At 41.7% G+C, this 21084-nt stretch overlaps 1 protein-coding gene across 1 annotated transcript in view; it reads left to right on the forward strand.

The window, feature by feature from the left end:
- Positions 1 to 21084, forward strand: part of DMD (dystrophin) — a 2124834-nt gene that overhangs the window by 1980137 nt on the left and 123613 nt on the right. Inside the window, 1 exon segment of the mRNA XM_047715765.1 lies at positions 3034 to 3095. Within this exon segment, the coding sequence (XP_047571721.1) occupies positions 3034 to 3095 (62 nt within the window).

Genomic DNA, 21084 nt, shown 5'->3' on the forward strand with positions numbered 1-21084 from the left:
TCCGGTGGATTACTGTCCATATTCATCTTTTCTTTCTCTTCGGGGGGGGGGGGTGTTTCAGTATGTTTCACGAGGGCTGTGAATTCACCACACACCGAAAACACCCACATGCAGTGAAGCGAACATTTGGTTCATCTTATAGTTCCCAAAGAATCGGAAGTCTTTGGAGCTGGGTTGTCAGTCGTTCTCAGCATTAAATGGTGAGGAGATTATTTTTCTATTTGTGAGGATTAGTCACACCCTTTATTCTTTTCTTTTTTCCACTTGTGTTCCCTTCTCTTGCTTGGTTCTGGTTTGCAGCTGAAGTGAAACTAAGACTGTACAGATGAAATCCCAATCTGTTTTCTGGTTACTTGGCATTGCTTACAAAGAAAAGGCTTGTGTGTTGGAAGGCAAGGAGGTAAAAGAGAATGGGCTTTTGGATTTGTTTGGGTTCATTTATCTAGGTTATTCAAGGCCTCCCACCCAGTATCCCAGGTAAGTGCGAAAATGAGCACTTATAAAGGCCCATATCCAATAGCCGGTGAAGTGGGGCTCCACGCAGGGGCTGAGACTTTCTGCTGTCATCCAGCAAAGGAAACTGTGGTTAAACTAAGGACTCACGGATGAAAACAATTTTGAAAATCCTTCTCACCATTTGACCCACTGGAATAAATTCCTTGGAAAGGTAGAAATGTCAGTAGATTGACCATCAGGTTTGTTTTAGAGCGAGGCAGCCTCGTGAAGGGGCAGGGGGTGGGGTGGGGGGGTGGGGGGGCTCGCATTCACTCCCTGTGGGATTCTCCTCCTGTCGCTCATATGCAAGTTTCTCTTTTCTTTGGGAATTGCCTTTGACACGACTCACCCAGGCACAGTGTTCTTCCCCTTTGAAGTCCATTACAGATGCTGCCTTTTCAGAGCCCTTGTCTCTGCTTCTGTCTGGTCAGGTTGATCAGCTCAGACAGACGTTTTCCTGCCCATCTACTACTGAAGATGCTACAGTCCTCCCACACAGCATGGAGATGGGACTTTATTGTCATGCATTGTGGGAATTAAGGGCCCATATGTGTGGACACACGTGCTTTCCCCCCCTCTTTTCCTTCCCTCCCTCCCTCCCTCCCTGGTGTTCCCATATGCATGGCCTTGGGAAATGACAGAGGCCTAAACGCAGGGTGGTCTTTCATTGCTGGGCACTTTCCGAGCTGAAAAACACCCGAGAACAAGCCAACACTTTTTCCACGAAGCTGCAAGCTGCAGCCTCCTTGTGCTGTGCATATAAAGTACCAGTTCCGCCCACCTCTTCTCCAGATCAGAAACCAGCTTGGTTGTGGCGCTTCCTAAAACCCCCGAAAGCACGGACCACGTGCGTGCGTCTTCGGCTCTCCTTGCCCTTTAAGACTTGGACGTCACTCTGGTATGTTCCCTCCACTGAGAAGCCCCTCTTGCCCTCCTCGCAGGAGAATTGTCTCTGTGGAAGAGGAAACCAGAAATGAACGTGTGTGCGGGAGAGACCGAAACAGCCCCTGGCAAGTCAGCATTGTCTCGTAACTTTCTTACCGGAGTCTTTCCTCTTCCATTCCTGGATGGCAAATAATCAGAGGGGATGGTCTTGGAAGGTGTACAGTTTGGGGAATTTCCACCCACTTTGTGACATTTACTATCATATTTCACAAACCACAATAAGTATTTCTCCTTTCAACTTTCTTTTTAAGCAGGTAATTCACAGGGAGTGTTTTTTGTTTGTTTTTTGTTGTTTTTTGTTCTCTACAAAGGCTTGGCCAGCAAGGTGGATCCACGTCTATAGTGTCAGCAACTAGAAAAACTCGCTTTCACTGGGCGTCAGTTTGGGGGCCACAGAATGAACAAAGGAGCCATGCACTGAGCACCAGAACATGCTGGTCACTGAATCCCTTCACTGAGGAGGCCTGCCCCAGATTGTGCAGTTAGTAGGGCTCAGAGCCAGAATCCAGTCCTCACATTGAAACTCTGTGCTGAGGTTGCTTGTCATCGTTGCCCTCCCCAAACTCTTCTTTCCGTGCGAGGCATCTGTACTTGGTGTTCACCTTGAAGTGTCCACATGTAAGCGGTTTCTCTTCCCTGCAGCCCCCACCCTTCCCCTGAAGATCAGGAACAGGCTGTGCGTATGGCTTCTGTAATACCTGTGTTCAGGGCTGCATTTTACCCTATCAAAGCCCATCATGTAATCCCTGAAAATGGGAAATATGATGCTATGGGGATTTAATGTAGATGGGCCAAAGTAAGCAAAAGTATATGTGGTTATCTCTTCCGGATTTATTCATGCAAAAGAATTAGGAACAAAGGTGTTTTGTTCTTTTTGTGGCCAGAGCTGATAGCTGGTAACTACACTTAGCTGAACTTCAAGAAATGGGAGAGAACTGTGAAAGCTTCATTCAGGCCCAAGTAAATATAGGAAAAGGTGGGCCGGTGTGTGGAGTACTGGGGGAAAAAAGGCACTTGAGAAGGAAGTCATGGGGAGAGGAGAGGTAGGACAGATTGGTCGGGCACTGGCTAGACCTTAAGCCGAAGTGAAATGCCGTCATTGTGAGTATGAGACCTGGATATGGAGAAGGAGGAGTAATGGAAAAATGTCAAGGGTCGTGAAAGCCACTGAGAAGTGAGGTGATTTATTTATTGAATCAATGTCCTATATCTCTTTGACAGGGTTGAGTAACCCTTGTCGGTGTCCCTTCTGAACAGTCTACTTTGGACAGGCGAAGAAATCCTGGTTTTTGATTATTGATTATATAACCAAGTCATTTTATAACAACAGAAGCACAACTGACTTGTGGGTGCCAAGAAGAAACAAATTCGGGTTCCCAAAGCGTATTCGTGTTGCTTTTTCCTTTAAGGGTGATGGTAGCAGCCTCTCGCTGCTTGTAAGAAACATTCTCAACTGCGTGGACCGAAGTCCTTTGAAGTAACCTTTGAAGTAACATTGCCGAATGAACTAGAAGCAAACCATACTTTTCTTTCCTCCTTTCCTTCACTACCCATTATAAATTCTAAAGTCTCTCTTTGTATTTTCTGTTTTAGCCACGAGACCCAAACAACTTGCTGGGACCATCCCAAAATGACAGAGCTCTACCAGTCTTTAGGTAAGGACATGGCCACGTTTGCTTCAGGTTAAATGGCAGGTGACTCACAGGATAAAGGGCTCGTAGTGTGCACGTTGTTGGTTGCCTAAATCTGTCACGAGATTGTTTAAAGGGTGAAAACGACACCTTTCTACCCAAAATTGACAGCTTCCTTTTCCACAGAGGTTCTTTAAAAATAAGTTTTAGAATGTCATCGATTGCTGAAAATTCAATATACCTGAGAGGGCCAAAAGGTCTTTGTAGTTTTCTTTGCTGCATAGAAGGATGGAAAAAAAATACTTGCAATTTATGGCAATTGTTTTTCCCACCAAGAAAGCAAACTGTTTCAAGTTGTTCTTATCGATTTCTTCCCTGTGAACTCAAGACAGCACTTTTGCCAAACCACAGGTATTGTGGTAGGAATTTTCTGCAGTCTTTTCCAGTGCTTAGAATTCCCAAGCCCATCAGGTCATCCATGTGAACATTTAAAAGATTTCTCTGCTATGTCTTGTCTTGTTTGTGTGAGAGCCTGACAATTTTCTTCCCCCTCACAACTGGGAATTTTTTGAACAGACACACAGCCTCCAAATAAGAAAACATAAGGGGCGCCGGGGTGGCTCAGTGGGTTAAGACTGCCTTTGCCTCAGGTCATGCTCTGCATGACCTGCTCAGCAGGGAGCCTGCTTCCCCCTCTCTCTGCCTGCCTCTCTGCCTACTTGTGATTTCTCTCTGTCAAATAAATAAATAAAATCTTTAAAAAAACATAATTCTTTTAATTCTTCATGAAAGTACACTCTGTACCGTTTTAGATCTTTGGAGAGTAATCGGAAATGAATTATCTTATATAGTAACTAGTTGTTTGTGTAATTAAAGAAATAAGTCTTCTGTCCTACTAAAATGATTTTTAAAGTCTGCTTCTTTGTGAATGGTTTTATTTGTAGACTAAAATGCATAAGGTGAACTCTTGGGGTTTAAATTATGTGACAGTGCCCATGGGAATCAGGGTGATCAGACCAATTTTGTGCATGTGTGAGCACACGTGTGTGTGTGTGTGTGTGTAGCTATTGCTGACTTGCTATAATAGGTTCTCGTTGGTTAATGAATTGAAATTACAGTGATGGGGTAGGAGACATTATATATTTATTTATTTTTTAAGATTTTGTTTATTTGACAGAGATCACAAATAGGCAGAGAGGCAGGCAGAGAGAGGGGGAAGCAGGCTCCCTGCGGAGCAGAGGTGGAAGACATTAATCAAAAAATTGTTTTCCCAGACTTTTTCTAATTATGCATGAGATTAGTTCCTTCCAGAAAATCCAAAAAATACAAATAAAAAGCTGAAAAACAAAAGATGTCACTTGTAATTCTGGCCAGATATATCCATTATATTTCAATTAATGCTGTATCAGTTTAGCAGTATCTATGTACGTATGTGTAGGGGTGTGTGTGTGTGTATGCATTGCACATATGTACACAACACTTTTAAAAATTTTAAGAAAATTGGGATCAGCTACTCTTTAAGTGTTATATTTTCAGTTCTTACAGAATGTTTCTTCTGGCTTACAGTGCTGCACTGATTAGACCGCAGGTGGAAAACTTAAATGCTCATAATTTGGCAAATTGAGAGAGAACGGAGGCCTCATCTGAAGTAGGCAGCAGTTTTGCGGGGCAAGCAGGTCGTCCTAGATCAGTGCTCTCAGGACTTGTCATTTTTCAAGAGAAGTGAGAAATCTGTCGATCAAGAGCTAATTTGAACTCGTCTGTAAACCTGAATGGCTTACACCCATTCAGGCCACTTGTAATGTTTTATCTCTAATCAGAGTGACTTGTACTTACAATATTTGAACTTACTTTTGCTTAAAAATCTTTATTATAGAATTAATAATTCGGGTTTTTTGAAGTTTAAAAATATAGGCAAGCTAATAGACAAAAAAGAAGAAAAGGCAAATCCTCTGTAACCCACCTCTTAGAGTTAACTAATACTTAAAAATCTAGTAGGTAGCTTCAAAAATTTCTTTCTGTATATACATTTTTACAAAAGTTGGATGGTTCTGTTTTATAATCAACTTTTTTTCACCTAAATGTAATGTACCATGGCCATATTTCCATTTCATTACATTGTATTCTCTACTGGTTTGCTTTTAATTGCTCTGTAATGAGAAACCACAAACGTGGTTGACAAAAAGCTAATTATGAACTATCAATGAGTAGATGTTTATACCTTCAGTAGGAATTAAATACACCTGTTATTATCATATTTCTGAAGTTTTCTCAATAATTCAAATGTGGTGGTACACTCCAGGCTGGTAATCTGGCAGGATTTCTGACCTTGAGCAGATCACCTGACTTTGGGAGATAATAGAATTCCACAGTTGCAGGGGGATTGAGAGCTCATTTATTACAAGCTTTTTCTTTGATGAAGTCAACTTTACTGATATGATTCACTTATCGTAAAATGCAGCCACCTTAAATAAGTGGTCACCAGGGCACCTGGGTGCCTCAGTGGGTTAAAGCCTCTGCTTTCAGCTCAGGTCATGATCCCAGGGTCCTGGGATCAGCCCCGCATTGGGCTCTCTGCTCAGCGGGGAGCCTGCTTCCTTTCCTCTCTCTCTGGCTGCCTCTCTGCCTGCTTGTGATCTCTGTCAAATAAATAAATAAAATCTTTAATAAATAAATAAGTCATCACTTCCAGTGTCCTTTGAAATTCTGCTCTTAGCTCTCCCAGTAACAATCATCTTAGAAATTAACTGGTGTTGAGGGGCGCCTGGGTGGCTCAATCGTGAAGCGTCTGCCTTTGGCTCAGGTCATGATCTCAGGGTCCTAGGATCAGGTCCTGCATCTGGCTCCCTGCTCAGCGGGAAGCCGGCTTCTCCCTCTCCAGCTCCCCCTGCTTCTGTTCCTCTCTCACTGTCTCTCTCTGTCAAAAAATAATAATAATAATTTTTTTTTTAAAAAAAGAAGTTAACTGTTGTTGAAATTTGTCTTATGACTTTCAGAACTGAAATTACCAGTGTTTGGTTACAGTCAGATGTTAACAGGCTGATTTTTATCCAAACAGAGACTCAATAACATCTTCCGAGTGTTGAGAGCGCACTGTGTGTGCTCTGCATTGAGCATGTATGCAACCGTTGTGGGCTGTGGAAGATACTGACGTCCATATTTCACAGGGTAGTGAAGTCAGGTGCAAAAAAAAACCATTTATCAGGGCCACACAGCTCTCTGGGGCTATACTGGGATTTTCTCAGGGTCCTCTATTAGCATTTTCACTCATCTCATTGATTTTTATTAACTCAGTTAAAGCATGCCCACGTGGGTTACTGTGCACCTGCTACAAATATGTACGAATTGACGGTTTTACCCGTGGATAGAGAGTGACTTGAGTAGTATTTCTGGAACAAACCGTTGCATTTCTACAGATGGTACAGTGGGTTCCTAGACAGTAGGCACCCTTCCTTCCAGTGTTGGAAATGGTGGAGTTTGTTACATGTGGTGGAGTTTGTTACATTCTATAACCCTGAGATGACCTACAAGATTAAGTGTTATTTCTGCCCTCACCCACCCCTTCCAGTGTTTTGAAGTTGAAATACAAGCGTAACCTACTAAAAAGAAACCTTTCATTTCTTTTTGATTTTTGTATATTGGCTTATCTTTTTTAGTCACAAGATAGCTCTTCAGGTCCGAGTTGCTACTTTGAGCTCTAGAGTAAGTGTTGGAAGCAGTCATCTGCGTGCAGTTTATGAAAGGTATCATGAAAACAAAACTGCCGTGTGGTTGGGTATGTTCAGTGTTTTAGACAATATAGGTCTGAAGTAGTACCTCACCATGGCGCCTGGGTGGCTCAGTCGGTGAACCATCTGCCTTTGGCTTACGTCATGATCCTGGGGTCCTGGGATGGAGCCCCGCATCGGGCTTCCTGCTCAGTGGAGAGCCTGCTTCCTCCCTCTGCCTCTGCCCCTCCCCGTGGCAGCTATAGTGATTCACAATATGCAGGAAACAGGACACATTTCCTAAATATGCCACTTCTGAGAAGACTTCCATTCTCAAATTGGCCTAAATCCCCAGCCAGCCTGATAAAGGCCCGTTTGTTACCGTCCCTTGTCCCCAGAGCATTCAGGTGTTCTCCCTGCACCCTCTCCCTGAGCTCTGGGCAGCGTGAGCATTTTGGATGGACTGAAAAAGTAGCATTTGAGCACTGACTGATGGAAGGCTAGGATGTTACTGCAGATGGTAATATTTGCATTCTCTAGTTAATAGAATGATAGGTAGTTTTCTTTGTGATTTTCTACAATGAATGGATATTACTTACAATTAGATGTTTAGCATAAAACGTTTCTTCATCATTCTCCACTCCTTGGTGTCCCTACAGCTGTAACTGATTCACTAGTGAGAACCCATGACAGAAAAACAGTGATAGCTACACACATACCTCCCTCACACATCACACATACATGTACAGAATTGATGTTTAAGTACCCCAATTCTGTCGGCTTTGTCAGGTAACTTTTAATACCAGGAGTTCACCTCATGTGTTTCAGTTTCTAAGTACGTTCTTCCACCAAAAAAAAAAAAAAAAAAAGCAGACCTAAAGATTTTTAGTGATAGAGAAGACATGCCCAACTTTTTTGTTTAAAAAAAAAAGGAAGAGATTTAATTTCAAATTATTCTTAACAGATCTAAAACAGCTTTCTGAAGTGAGCTCTTACCAAATGTTAAAAATATTTGTGTTTTCCTCTTTTTAGGCTGCGTTCCTGCTCGAAAAATTCTAAGTTCTGAGGGCAAAAATTGTCAGAGTTCCACACTAACACACAGTGGGGCATGATAAAGAAATAATGTAAATGTTCACAGTGATGACCTGACAGTCATTAGGAATTTGAGGATTGGAAGGTCTCCAGAAAATTTTTTACGCAACATAAACAGTTTGGCAAAAGTGTGGTCTTGTTTTCACAAAGAGGAAATCAATAAGAACAACCTGAAAACAGTTTTCTTTCAGCATTTTTCTCTGACTGGCCAGTGTGGTGGGGGTGAGGGGTAGGTCTATAAAAAAACACAAAGTTTTCTGTATTTATTTTTATATGGGCCTTAGTATTCTTATCTTTATAATGAGAGTATGGGACCAAAGTGTCTATGAATTTTGTTTATTTTTCTCTTACTTTGGGCTGAGGTAGAACAGGTTGTTTCTAGAACTTGCTGTGATCATAATTTTTCAAGAAGCACCTTCGGCTGACTCTGCAGACAGATGTATTTCTAAAAGTTGAATCATTCCTATTTTTAAAACTGTGCATTCTAGAAAACAAACAACAGGGAGAATATCCTGCCACCCATCCATGTCTTACAGACAGAATGAGGCAAGCTATTACCAAGTACGGATGCTCTTGAGATCTTTCCCACAAGACCCGCTGGGCCATCCATTTGTTGTTCAAAAGGCACGTTCTTCATCATTTCTTAGAAGCAATAATATAGCCAATAAGCGAGGTGAATTTCAGGTTTCCTTTGGCGTCTTTACAAATGCAATGGAAAGATTGTTGTTCCATTAGGTTATCTTGGCAATTCAAAAACCTGTAAATCTTTAAGTCTCTAAAAAGCATTTACAAAATCAGTAGCTGTTAGATAGTGATGTGCTCTGGAAATTATTTTGAAATACTAATATAGGACTGATTCATGTGAAGTGCCATTAAATGATAAAAAGCCTGTAAATTTTCTCAAGATTTATATCTGGGTTCTTAAGTTTGTCGCTAAAATGTTTAGGTAAATATTTTTTTAAAAGCCCCCACCCCCACAATATGTACTGCTCAAAAATTCTCGAAGAAGGTATTTCTTAGTCTGTACTACTGGGGATCTCTTAATTATAAATACAGGAAAATCCTGTAGTCCTCTCCATGGTTCCCTCGCGAGCTATGTGTGGGTAAAAATAAGATAATATGTAAAGAGAATGAATTGTGCAGCTTGAGGAGGTGAACTGAGTATTTTTTAAAGGATTTTTTATTTTATATATTTGACAGAGAGACAGCAAGAAAGGGAACAGAAGCAGGACTGGGAGAGGGGGAAGCAGGCTTCCCACTGTGCAGGAAGTCAGATGCAGGGCCTGATCTCAGGACCCAGGGTCATGGCCTGAGCAGAAGGCAGACACTTAACGACTGAGCCACCCAGGTGCCCCTGAACTGAGTATTTCTTTCTTTCTTTTTATTTTTTTAAAAAAGATTTTATTTTATTTATTTTTTTTAAAGATTTTATTTATTTATTTGACAAACCGAGATCACAAGTAGGCAGAGAAGCAGGCAGAGAGAGAGGGGGAAGCAGGCTCCCTGCTGAGCAGAGAGCCTGATGCGGGGGCTTGATCCCAGGACCCTGAGATCATGACCTGAGCTGAAGGCAGAGGCTTAACCTACTGAGCCACCTAGGTGCCCCTAAAAAGATTTTATTTACTTATCTGACAGAGCTCATAGGTAAGCAGAGAGGCAGGCAGAGAGAGAGGAAGGGAAGCAGGCTCCCCGCCGAGCAGAGAGCCTGATGCGGGACTCCTCCCAGGACCCTGGGACCACGACCCGAGCCGAAAGCAGAGATTTCAACCCACTGAGCCACCCAGGTGCCCCTGAACTATTTCAAACCATTTGCTCAAATCCAGATGCCCCCTATGATCTGATGTCACATATTCCAGTTTCCTTTTTTCTGCATCGAAGCCGCTTTAACCACGAGGGTTTCCATGAGGAGGATTGGTTCTCATCCTTTCCTGCAGTTCTGGCATTTTTTACAAGGATCTCAACCTCTTACCCATTTCCAAGTTCTACAATCTGTTCTCCAGCATGATGCCCACCCAAAGGATATGAAGGCTGTCAGTTTTGAAAAAAAAAATGGATGTAAGAACGTTTTAGGAAGTCTTAAGGAAAGTGGTCCTAAAAACTTTCATGATTTGAAGACAGTCCATTAACATGTGGCCCTTAGCCTGGGATCTGTTGCCTGAGGAGAGCTTTGTGATGTTAAAATGAGGGCTTCGTTTTGTGGTCCCTTGAGTCTGAGGCTGGTGGGATTCTTTTGCAGTACAAGTAAAGAGGACTAGGTAAGTCCCAGTTAAGTCAAGAGGCTAAGAGCTTCTTCAAGATACATAAATAGCATATTAATAAATGAGCACAACTGACTGATAGAGTTAGGAACACTCCATAGGAATCCTGTACCTCTTTGCTCTGTTGGTTCAAGAGGAGGGAATATCATTGAGGTTTGCCAGCTCTCCCTCTCTGTTGATAGGCTTTCTACATTCCATTAAGCATTCCCTCCCGAGGATGCTCTGCAGTTAGGAGCTATGGGATTTTTTTTTTTTTTTAAAGATTTTATTTATTTATTTGTCATAGAGAGAGAAGCGAGAGTGAGCACAGGCAGACAGAGTGGCAGGCAGAGGCAGAGGGAGAAGCAGGCTCGCTGCCGAGCAAGGAGCCCGATGTGGGACTCGATCCCAGGACGCTGGGATCATGACCTGGGCCGAAGGCAGCTGCTTAACCAACTGAGCCACCCAGGCGTCCCGAGCTATGGGATTTTTAATGACTATGAATTCCTTTTGCATCAGGAGCTTGTCCTAATGCTTTTCTCAACATATTATGTAAACCATTCTCAACTAGGCTACTCAATATTTAGCATATTCTATTCTCTGTCTCTTATCTCCAGGTTCTTAAGTATGAAGACCTTCTGTCTTTTGATATTCTACCATAATGCCGTGAACTGGAAAGAATATCTAAATTCAGATTCCGGCTTAGGTGTGAACTTGGGCTAATCCTTTGCTTTTTCTTGGTCTTAGATTTCTGTCTTGGTGGGTTGAGCAGTGAATCGTTCATCTCTAAATATCTGATTTTAATTGAACTCCTGTCCAGAATATGGCTTGGTCTCATGAAGGTGATGCTCATCTCTTCAGTTTCTCTTGGTCACCACCAGCCTGGAAGATGGAAATAACAGGATAATCATGTTACTGATCATTGTACTTTTATTTGCATAGCACTTTACACTGTGCAAAGTTTTCAGAAATAACTGTATCTAATCCTACACGACTGTAAATTAGGTCTACAGCTGGCACGTGACCTGAATTTTTTATTAATTTCAGTGTCACATCATCTGTCCTGCCATCCCCTTGAGTATACTTCCTGTGTTTGATTTGGAAAAAAATGCTACCATATCAGGGGATGGGGGCAGCTGTTTCATTCTTTCTTTTTGGGCTTGAGCAGGTTGAGGCACAAGACCTTTGACTTAGTCATACTGACGTATGGGTAGAAGATAAGGAATCAAGTCCAGAGCACACATTTTATGGCTCCCAGTTTGCTATTCTCAAAGGAATATCCATTACTCCTAGCTTGATTTATAAAACTGCTTTATCAGCATAATTAAGCTATGGAATCTCAAGTGACATTCTTTATTCCCTAGCTGACAAAGTTAGCAGTGGAGATTTACTCAGATTTGCAAAATAGAAGACATTAAGGCTGTTATAAATGTTCTTCCTTTACTTCTACTAGCCTGCTTATAAAAGAAGAAGGAGGAATAATCTGTTCTCTTAATGTTGGTTACAATCAGTTGATTTTCCCCATTTGCAAAATGGAAATGTAATTTTCAAATCAAGATTGATGGCACTTTAATGGAATAGTCTTTTATAATATTTTTTCTTGTTCAAATTACTTGATTTAAAGCTTCTAATTGAAGAACATAAATAAATAGATACTTCTGATCTGCATTTTTCTGAAGCTGATTTCGGAAGGAAACTCAAAAAGAATCCCTCTTAGACTGGTTTACAATTTAAAAGAGCTGCCAAATTGTAGCTTAGTTGATCTAAATAAGAGGAGCATTAAGGTTACACCTGCAGCTCTGAGAAAAGTGCTGGATGTGTACAATTTTATGTAGCTGGGTCTGCAGAAGACGATTTTTGCACACGAAGTAAAGGCATCTTACTCAGACACTTCCAATATTTCTTTTTTAAGCACACAAGTCTGATTACCTCTGTACGGCTCTCGGGAGCTGCAATTTTGCTGGAAAGAGATTTGGAACAGTCAGAACACTCACATAAAATAGATAGTGAGTTTTTAACGTCTGTACCCTCTACGGTAGTAATAAAATGACCTAAAAATATTCTGAAAGACTGTCTTATGACATAGTGGATGAATCATTTGCTTATTTATGAATTGGTGAGATTCTGTGAGAATGTTTCAGAATTTGTCCCTCCACTGTCTTGATCAATTGAAGCTTATGTAACTGGGGCATACATTATACGTGAGTGTGTGTGTGTGTGTGTGTGCAAGCATGCACATGTGTTGCACACCTATGTTTATTTAGGTACGTATTCTTTATCAAGTGTCCGTTTTGACAGGAAGATGACTTGGTTATATGTTTTGCTTTTCAGTTCTGTGAAGGGGCTGTCCGTTTTAGAGCAGTACTTCTCAAACCGTTGAAGGGCAGTTATTTTGTATTTGGGTTTTGTTTAAACATACGCTGCGTCACAGACTTGTAGGTGCTCCTGCTGACCCACGGCACGTAACTCACCTGAGCAGGTTCCGCAACACTCGATCTGGTCTGTGCTCTGTTCCGTGAGATGAACCCGCGGATCATGCACTTGGACGTCATGGCAACGTCAGGTGGCTTCAGAAGCTGCTTAATGTACTGAGCCTCCATATTTGTGAAGAACCATAATTTGTGTAGCATTGTGCTAGAGTACTTAATTTTTGAAGGTAGAAATGTCAAATCAAGTGACCTTCGGTGTGTGTTGGGGAGGGGGGACTAGTTAATTGACGCCAAATAAGAACACCTAAAAAATTGTATTTGTGGGATTGTAGGGTTTGTCAGTTGAGTCAGATTCAAGCAGAGGAGGGATATATCTACTTTCCCTGTTTCATAGGTCTTCTTAGCAATTATTTTGGAGGCTGAAGTAATAAAATCACCCTGTTGCAGGAAAGGTTTTATGTGTTAAGTAGCAGGGCTCCTGCTGCCTAGTTTATGCCTCCCCCACCCATATAATTAAATATAGTGTGTAGAATGTGATAATTTTCAAATAGAGGTTTGTTTGTATCCAGAATAGAAAATGGGGTATGTGTGCTCCTTACGTTATGTGATGAATTCCATGGGGGAACTGATTGATTATACTGTGACTCTTTTCTCGTCATTTTCTGAGTTCAGGTTGGGGAGGTAATGTGATGTGGACTCAGAGTTCGTTGACTTTGAGACATGGAGTTGAATTCTGCCTCTGCCATCAGTTCTGTGTGGCTGAAGACAAAGGCAGTCACAATTTGGAAACGCAACTTCCTGATTGATTAAGTGGTTAGGATGATACTTTCCTTGGAGGGTGTCGTGAGGCTTAGCGATAATGTATGTAAAATGACAAAATGTCTGACATAGTAACTGCTCAAGGAATTATAATTGCTATTAATGATGATAATTATGATGATCCACTGTTTATTATGCTCAGTGTTATTTTCATATTCTGTGTCCCTTCTTTTCCAAAATCTCTTGGGATTCCTGGGGTGTCTGACTGGCTCATTTGGTAGAACGCGTGACTCTTGATCTTGGGCTTGTGAGTCCAAGCCCCACATTGGGTATAGAGATTATTCCTCCAAAAAAAAATTTATTGAAAAAAATCTCAGGGCATGTGGTTGGCTCAGGCAGTGGAACATGTGACTCTAGCCCCACGTTGGGTGTAAAGACTACTTTTAAGAAAAATCTTTAAAACAAAACCCCAAAATGGGGTGCCTGGGTGGCTCAGTGGGTTAAAGCCTCTGCCTTTGGCTCGGGTCATTATCCCAAGGTCCTGGGATCCAGTCCCACATCGGGCTCTCTGCTCTGTAGGGAGCCTGCTTCCTCTTCTCTCTCTCTCTCTCTGTCTCTCTGCCTACTTGTGATCTCTGTCTGTCAAATAAATAAAATCTTTAAAAAAAATAAATAAGACAAAACCCCCAAAACAAGAAAATTTCTTGGGTTCCTGAGTTCAGATAACGAGAGACCCCCAGGTTTAGGTTTTCGAGCCTGACACTCAAGGAACCACTTTATTTTTCTAAAGTGGTTTACCTCTTAACCAAGGTACCAAGGTTCACCTGATCACAGGGTATCCCAGCTTTGGCAAATGTAAACTTAATTTAATTTTTTTTTTTTTTAAGATTTTATTTATTTATTTGTCAGAGAGAGAGAGGGAGAGAGAGTGAGCACAGGCAGACAGAATGGCAGGCAGAGGCAGAGGGAGAAGCAGGTTCCCTGATGAACAAGGAGCCGGATGCGGGACTCGATTCCAGCACACTGGGATCATGACCTGAGCCGAAGGCAGCTGCTTAACCAACTGAGCCACCCAGGCGTCCCAAAACTTAATTTAATTTGAAGTACAAATTAGATTGACACATTTTCTACCATTTTCCTTATCTTCCTCCCACTTCTAAAATAATAGACACTGTAACCTTTAACCAGAAATGCAAATGACTCCTTGGGCGCCTGGGTGGCTCAGTGGGTTAAGCCGCTGCCTTCGGCTCAGGTCATGATCTCAGGGTCCTGGGATCGAGTCCCGCATCGGGCTCTCTGCTCGGCGAGAAGCCTGCTTCCCTCTCTCTCTCTCTCTGCCTGCCTCTCCGTCTACTTGTGATCTCTCTCTGTCAAATAAATAAATAAATAATCTTTAAAAAAAAAAAAAGAAATGCAAATGACTCCTAATAATGTATATATGTGTGTGACTTTATAGCTCTCATCCTGCCTTTGTCTTGAAGACCTTCAGAGTTTGAACTGCAGAATCAAATACATGTTGTAAAACTACCTTGGTAGAGAAACATGCCCAATAATTCATAAGTAAGGAGAAAGCCTGTAAAATAATGTGACACACTAGGAGATGCCTGACGTGTGTAGTAAAGGCCTGACAAATGGTGGTGGCACTATTACGGGGGAGAGAGGGGGCAAGGGAGTGGCTACACAGGTAAGGAGGGATGACACCGTAAAAAGTTGTATATGACATGTTGAGGATTTCAGTGCTAAGATTTTTAATTTGGGTGATGTATCAATCCAGGTCTAGCGAGAAAATAGAAACCACTCTCGTTATTTGAGGCGGGGAGTTACTTCATGTGGTGACTTGGTTACCCGCTGATGGAAAAATGAAGAGGACAGCCAGCAAGGAGCCCTCTGCTCTACCAGGGCAGGAAGGCAGTGGCAAGAGGTGGTATCACCAGAGCCCCAGAAGCCAAAGCTCTTTCGGGCCGGAGCTTGACCCAGTGGCCAGTTGGGACCCCTGAGGGGAGGGGCTGACGAGAGGGAGCTGGAGCTTGGAAAGAGACAACAGCCACTTCCAGAACTTTTGTTGAAGGCAGAGAAAGGGAGAGAAATAACCTGACCTTTTTCCTCTCCTCCTGGCCTCTGGTCTTCTACCAGTACCTCACAGTTGCCCAGACTTCTCTGGAAGCCCGTTGGTAAGGGAACAGGCAAATGCCATTCTCTGTCTAAAGAGCAGATCAGGGAAAGGTCAGAGCCTGGATTCGAGGACCAACACGCGAATGACTGTGAGGCTGAGAAAGACCCAGAGCCTTAAAAGCTTTCCTAGGACTTTGTAATTCTGAAGGAAGTTTAGGCACTAGAAGGGCACACTGGCTTCAAAGGAAATGGGCCTAAAAACAGTGAAAGAGGATGTGGCAAGAAAAAGTAGTGCACGGAAGTCCAGACAGTGAGAATAATAAGCTTCCATGCATTTGATTATAGTACTTGAATTGTTGATAGTTGTTCATGCTGCAGTCTCTCAAGGCAAACTCATGAATTTCTTTAAAGCCAGAACTGTGGGGCGCCTGGGTGGCTCAGTGGGTTAAGCCGCTGCCTTCGGCTCAGGTCATGATCCCAGGTCCTGGGTTCAAGCCCCACATCGGGCTTTCTGCTCAGCAGGGAGCCTGCTTCCTCCTCTCTCTCTGCCTGCCTCTCTACCTACTTGTGATTTCTCTCTGTCAAATAAATAAATAAAATCTTAAAAAAAAAAAATAAAGCCAGAACTGTCTTCCTCATCTTTGTCACCGGTGCAGGGCACACGATAGCCTCAGAATAAACAAACATTTATTGAATGAAACAGTAGAGCATGGGAGAGTGATTTTTGGTGGGGGAGAAGACCAATACCACTCCAGAAGACAGAAAGATACAGACGATGTTTTCCTGAAACACATTATTAAGCTGGCAAGAGGAAACTCTCTGGAGAGAAGGAGTTTCTCCCAGAAAATAGAAGATAAATCCTCATAGTAATACAAATATGGAATATCAATTAAGTTATTGGATTTTTTTTAAAGGTACTGGTTTTATTGGCAATTTGATATCTTAGCAAAACCAGGTGAACTGCCCCTCTGGAATTCATCTTGTCCTTGTAGGACACCAGTTGATAATCAAGGGGATAAAACCCTAGGAAGAAAGTGTCAATGTGGATCTAGAATTTAAATAACCAGGAAAGGAACCGGGGAATACAATTTGATGTGCTGGTAGTCTCATTTATTCATGGGTTCCTTGACTGAATAAACATTTAAGAGACTGCCAAGCGTTGTGAATCCTAAAGTTGAGAACAACAGGGTAAGAATATTGAGGAAGACAAGGCTATTGAAGGTCTAAAATTTTTTTTAAAATCTCATTTTTGGAACATTAAGACATGTATGTACACGCCAGAAGTTTTGGAAGATGAAGTTTATGTGTAAAAAGAAAATTAAAAGCACCTCAAATCTCAGCAGCCAGAAAAAAACCACCACTGACATCTTAGAGAATTGCTTCTAGTCCTTTTTTCTGTGCGTTTTTGTATGGTTGTTTGAGCTAATACCTGTTTGCAATGTTGTTTATTTATCAAATATTGTGAGTTTTCTCTTTGCAATGCTTCAGGGGTGGTATTTTTACTGAGTTCCAGTTTCTTAAAAATTAATTCCCATTTTTCAGGAATTAGTTTGTGATAAATTCATGTCAAATTTATGAAAACAAATCCTGAAGATGCTGGAGACTTACTGCCAACAGGCTTCTGAGAAGAAAGCATGGACAACTATCATGATGCCTTTACTCCAACAAGCTACTTATGTCTTAGAAATGTTAAAGAATAAAGTCAATGTGGTCCAAAATAGGCAGACACTAAGCAGAAGGCTGAGAAGTAAAGTTTATCCACTGATAAATCTAGTTTATAAATGTAAATGAACATTTTTCTACTGCAAATACTTTACAGATAACATTTCTTGTACCAAATATTTATGGTCTCAAGGTGACAAGGCAACCGTCCTTGGAAATTTTCAGTGTTACAGGAAAATCTTTGCCCTTTTAGCAGATAAGTTGAGACAGAAGCGCCATTTTATGATGAGTTTCTGTAGGTTTTAATTTTTGTAATAACTGATACATCAAGATTCACTTACCTTTAACTTGCCAGTCTGGAAAGAGAATGAGGAGCATAACACTTTTATCTTCTGAAACCATTTGTGGCTACAATTACCACGTTCTGCTCAAGGTTCTTTCTACACCATCAATTAAGGCTTGTAGCCTCTTGCTTCATACACATTTTCTGATGCAATTAAAGAGTGAAGAGCTAATAATTTTTTCCACAGTTTCCAGTTTTTTTCACTGCTGTAAAATCAGTCTGTGAGGAGCATCTCTGTATAAAGCCTGTGTATATTTGATTCACAGCAGTGTAATCACGGAGTCAAAGGGTACTCGGGGTTTTTAGGTATCTTGGTATGTTTCACCTGAAGCTCTCTCAAAGATAGTCTGATTTAAGCTCTTACTACAAAAAAGCGCCCACCTGACCATGTCTTTGCCAGTGTGGAGCTTGATTTTTACTTTGGTTATTGTAATAGGGACAATAAAACCATCTTACTGTTATTATTTGTATATCTTTGATTCTTAGTGATCATGAACATTTTCTTTTAAATGTTCACTGAGCAGTTCTCCTCTTGTGAATAATGTAAAAGCAAAAGCAATTTAGGCAAACCAGACGCTTCCAAACTTTCTGTTGTAATGCAAGCGTCTCTTCATTGTGTCAAGGGACTCCTGGTGATGAGACTCTGATCACATCAGTTCACTTTTTGAATTACGTCCTTAGCTTTCTCCTCTTCAAGCTAAACAAGCCTTATCCCTCCATCCATCATTTGTGGGCCTGTTACCCACCCATTATGTTCGATTTTCTTATTCTCTATGCCAACTCCAGTTTCTTCGCATTTTTTAAAGATTTTATTTATTTATTTGACAGACAGAGATCACAAGTAGGCAGAGAGGCAGGCAGAGAGAGAGAGGGGGAAGCAGGCTCCCTGCTCAGCAGAAGGCAGAGGCTTAACCCACTGAGCCACCCAGGTGCCCCCATATTTTTAAATAGATGGCAGAGCCCTGAACTCCCTTTCTCTAAAGAAAGGGCTAATCGGTTATGGGTAGAGGAAGGAGGTGGCTTCCTGCCTCTTGAGAAAGTGAAGGTCATTCATGCCATAGGTCTGGATGGTTTACTTTTGTAGTCTTCTGTGAGGTGTTCTTTTCCCCATAAATATAGAATACTTAGAATATCATTCCAAGCCCTGCTTTCAATAGTAAGATACAGAGAAACAGAAGGCCTGATCTCTGTCTGTCTGAGGAACAGAAGGCCTGATCTCTGTCTCCCAGGCTGGTGTGAACCAGGGCATGCAGTGATCTTAGGATGAGATAGAAGTCCTTGCCTATGAGGGAGGGGCACCTGGCTGGCTCATTCGGAAGAGCACATGACTCTTGACCTCTGGGGTTATGAGTTTGAGGCCCCTGTTGGGGAGTGGAGAGTAATTACATTTTTAAAAGGCTTAAAGAAAAAGTCCTGGCCTGTGAGGGTAAGGGGCATGGCACCAGCTCTCCTGGTGGCTTATGGGGGACTGCTGAAGTTATTTTAAGTCATTTCTGTCTTTGAAGCTCAAATGGCAACCATGTTGTCATCTCTTGTTGCTGATATAAGAGTTCATTAATGTCAACATACACCCATTTTTTAAAAAAGATTTAATTTATTTATTTGATAGAGACACAGCGAGAGAGGGAACACAAGCAGTGTGAGTGGGAGAGGGAGAACCAGGCTTCCCGCCAAGCAGGAAGTCCGACGCGGGCTCATGCGGGCTCGATCCCAGGACCCCAGGATCATGACCTGAGCTGAAGGCAGACACTTAAAGACTTGAGCCACCCGGTCGCCCCACCTATTTTGTTTTTTTAAGGCGAATTTAAATGTCTCAAGTTGGAATGACTGAAGGTTTACATTGAACCTTGCATGCTCTCTCTCTCTCTCTCTCTCTCTCTCTCTCTCTCTCATGCATGTGCACACACACACACACGCACCTGGCTTACATTGCTGAGTATCTTTCTACTTGTGCAGGGATTCTAGAAAAGCATATGTCAGCTTCACAGATTACCTTGCTCTCTTCTTCATGCAATAACATTGACATCCATGAAATAAAAATGACATTAATAAATGCTGTAAGACTATACTAACTTACATAACATCAAGATCAAATACATGCTATCTTATATAGGTAGACAGCAGTATTGATTAGAATCAGTGTGGAAGGCTATTTGGAGAGTAGAACAAAACCATTGTTCTAAGGAAGGAATTTTATAAGATTTAGGTAAATTAAAATGTAGGCTAGGATATTTCTAGATAGGGTAGCAGCATAAACAAAGGTCCAATTGAGAGCTTGTTTGAGGTTCAGTGGGGACATTGTTCTGTGAGAATCTACTCCAGTTTTTGAAGAAAAACCTGATATAATGCTATTAAATTAAAGGCATCTTAAGTGCCTTAAATTACAGAATGTGAAATTGAAATTTCATTTGATTGGCAATGGGAAGACATTGCTGAATCTTCTGAAAGAGAGATGATGAAGTGTGTGTTGTGCTTTGAAGAATAAGAATTTGATGGAATGGATTAAGGATGTTTAGAGAGGGGAGAGAGCAGTTACTTTATTTTACTTTGTGGCAGTTGAGATGATGAGGGGCTTAAGATAGCAGTGGGGGAAGTTTTCTCCTCAAGGTAGAATTGCCTGAGAGTAGTGACAGATTGGATAGGTGTTTTTTTTTTTTTAAAGATTTTATTTATTTATTTGAGAGACGGAGATCACAAGTAGGCAGAGAAGCAGGCAGATAGAGAGGAGGAAGCAGGCTCCCCGCCAAGTAGAGAGACCGATGCAGGACTCCATCCCAGGACTCGATCCCAGGACTCCGGGATCATGACCTGAGCCAAAGGCAGAGGCTTCAACCCACTGAGCCACCCAGGTGTCCCCAGATTGGATAGGTTTTAAAGAAAAGACTTACAAGACGACTTCTAGGTTTTCAGCTTTGATGGTACAGAGAAGGGCAATACCATTGAACAAAAAGGAAATTACAAATTGATTTGAGAAATGAGAAGTAGGTATGAATTGTATTGATTTGTGTCCTTATAGATTTATTTATGTAGTTCCTCGTTTTGCAAAAATTTATTTGGGGCAGCTCATATAAATGTATGAACTTCATACCAGGAGCACATCTTTCTCATTAATCTTCTCAAAAGCCCTGTGAAGTATGTTACTATCTCCATTGTGCAGATGAGGCTCAGAGAAAATAGGTAATTTGCTCACATAGCGTGGCTAAGATTTAAATGTACTTTAAATGCCTCAACTATGGTTTAGCCGCTGAGCTCAACTTTGTTCCTGGAAAGTGACAGTGGCATTTTGAAGAGGAAATACCTTGAAGGCATTTGTAGAGGGGAAGAAAAGAAGTGTTTGAGAATTACCACCATGAGAAAAACAAGATTGTTTGTATTTTCATTGCACTTTATATATGAGATATTGGGGGCAGGGTGAGAGCCCTTCTTTGTACTGAGCAAGTGTATATCCTGCAAGCTTTTACGAGACAGTTGCTCATGGAGTCCTGACCACAGCCCTGGAAACTGCAGCTGATACTGTGAAGGAAGTGAAGCTGGAAGGAGTTAAGGTGACTTGTCCGAGCATGCTGGGAGACTGTGGCATGGTTGGGAAGAATGGCTCCCACAGATTGGAATTGGAATCCGTAAGCCTTTTCTATGTTTTCTAATCTGTAAGATGGGAAGGAAATAGTAACG

The sequence above is a fragment of the Lutra lutra genome, chromosome X, assembly GCF_902655055.1.
Source record: "Lutra lutra chromosome X, mLutLut1.2, whole genome shotgun sequence".
NCBI classification, from domain to species: domain Eukaryota; kingdom Metazoa; phylum Chordata; class Mammalia; order Carnivora; family Mustelidae; genus Lutra; species Lutra lutra.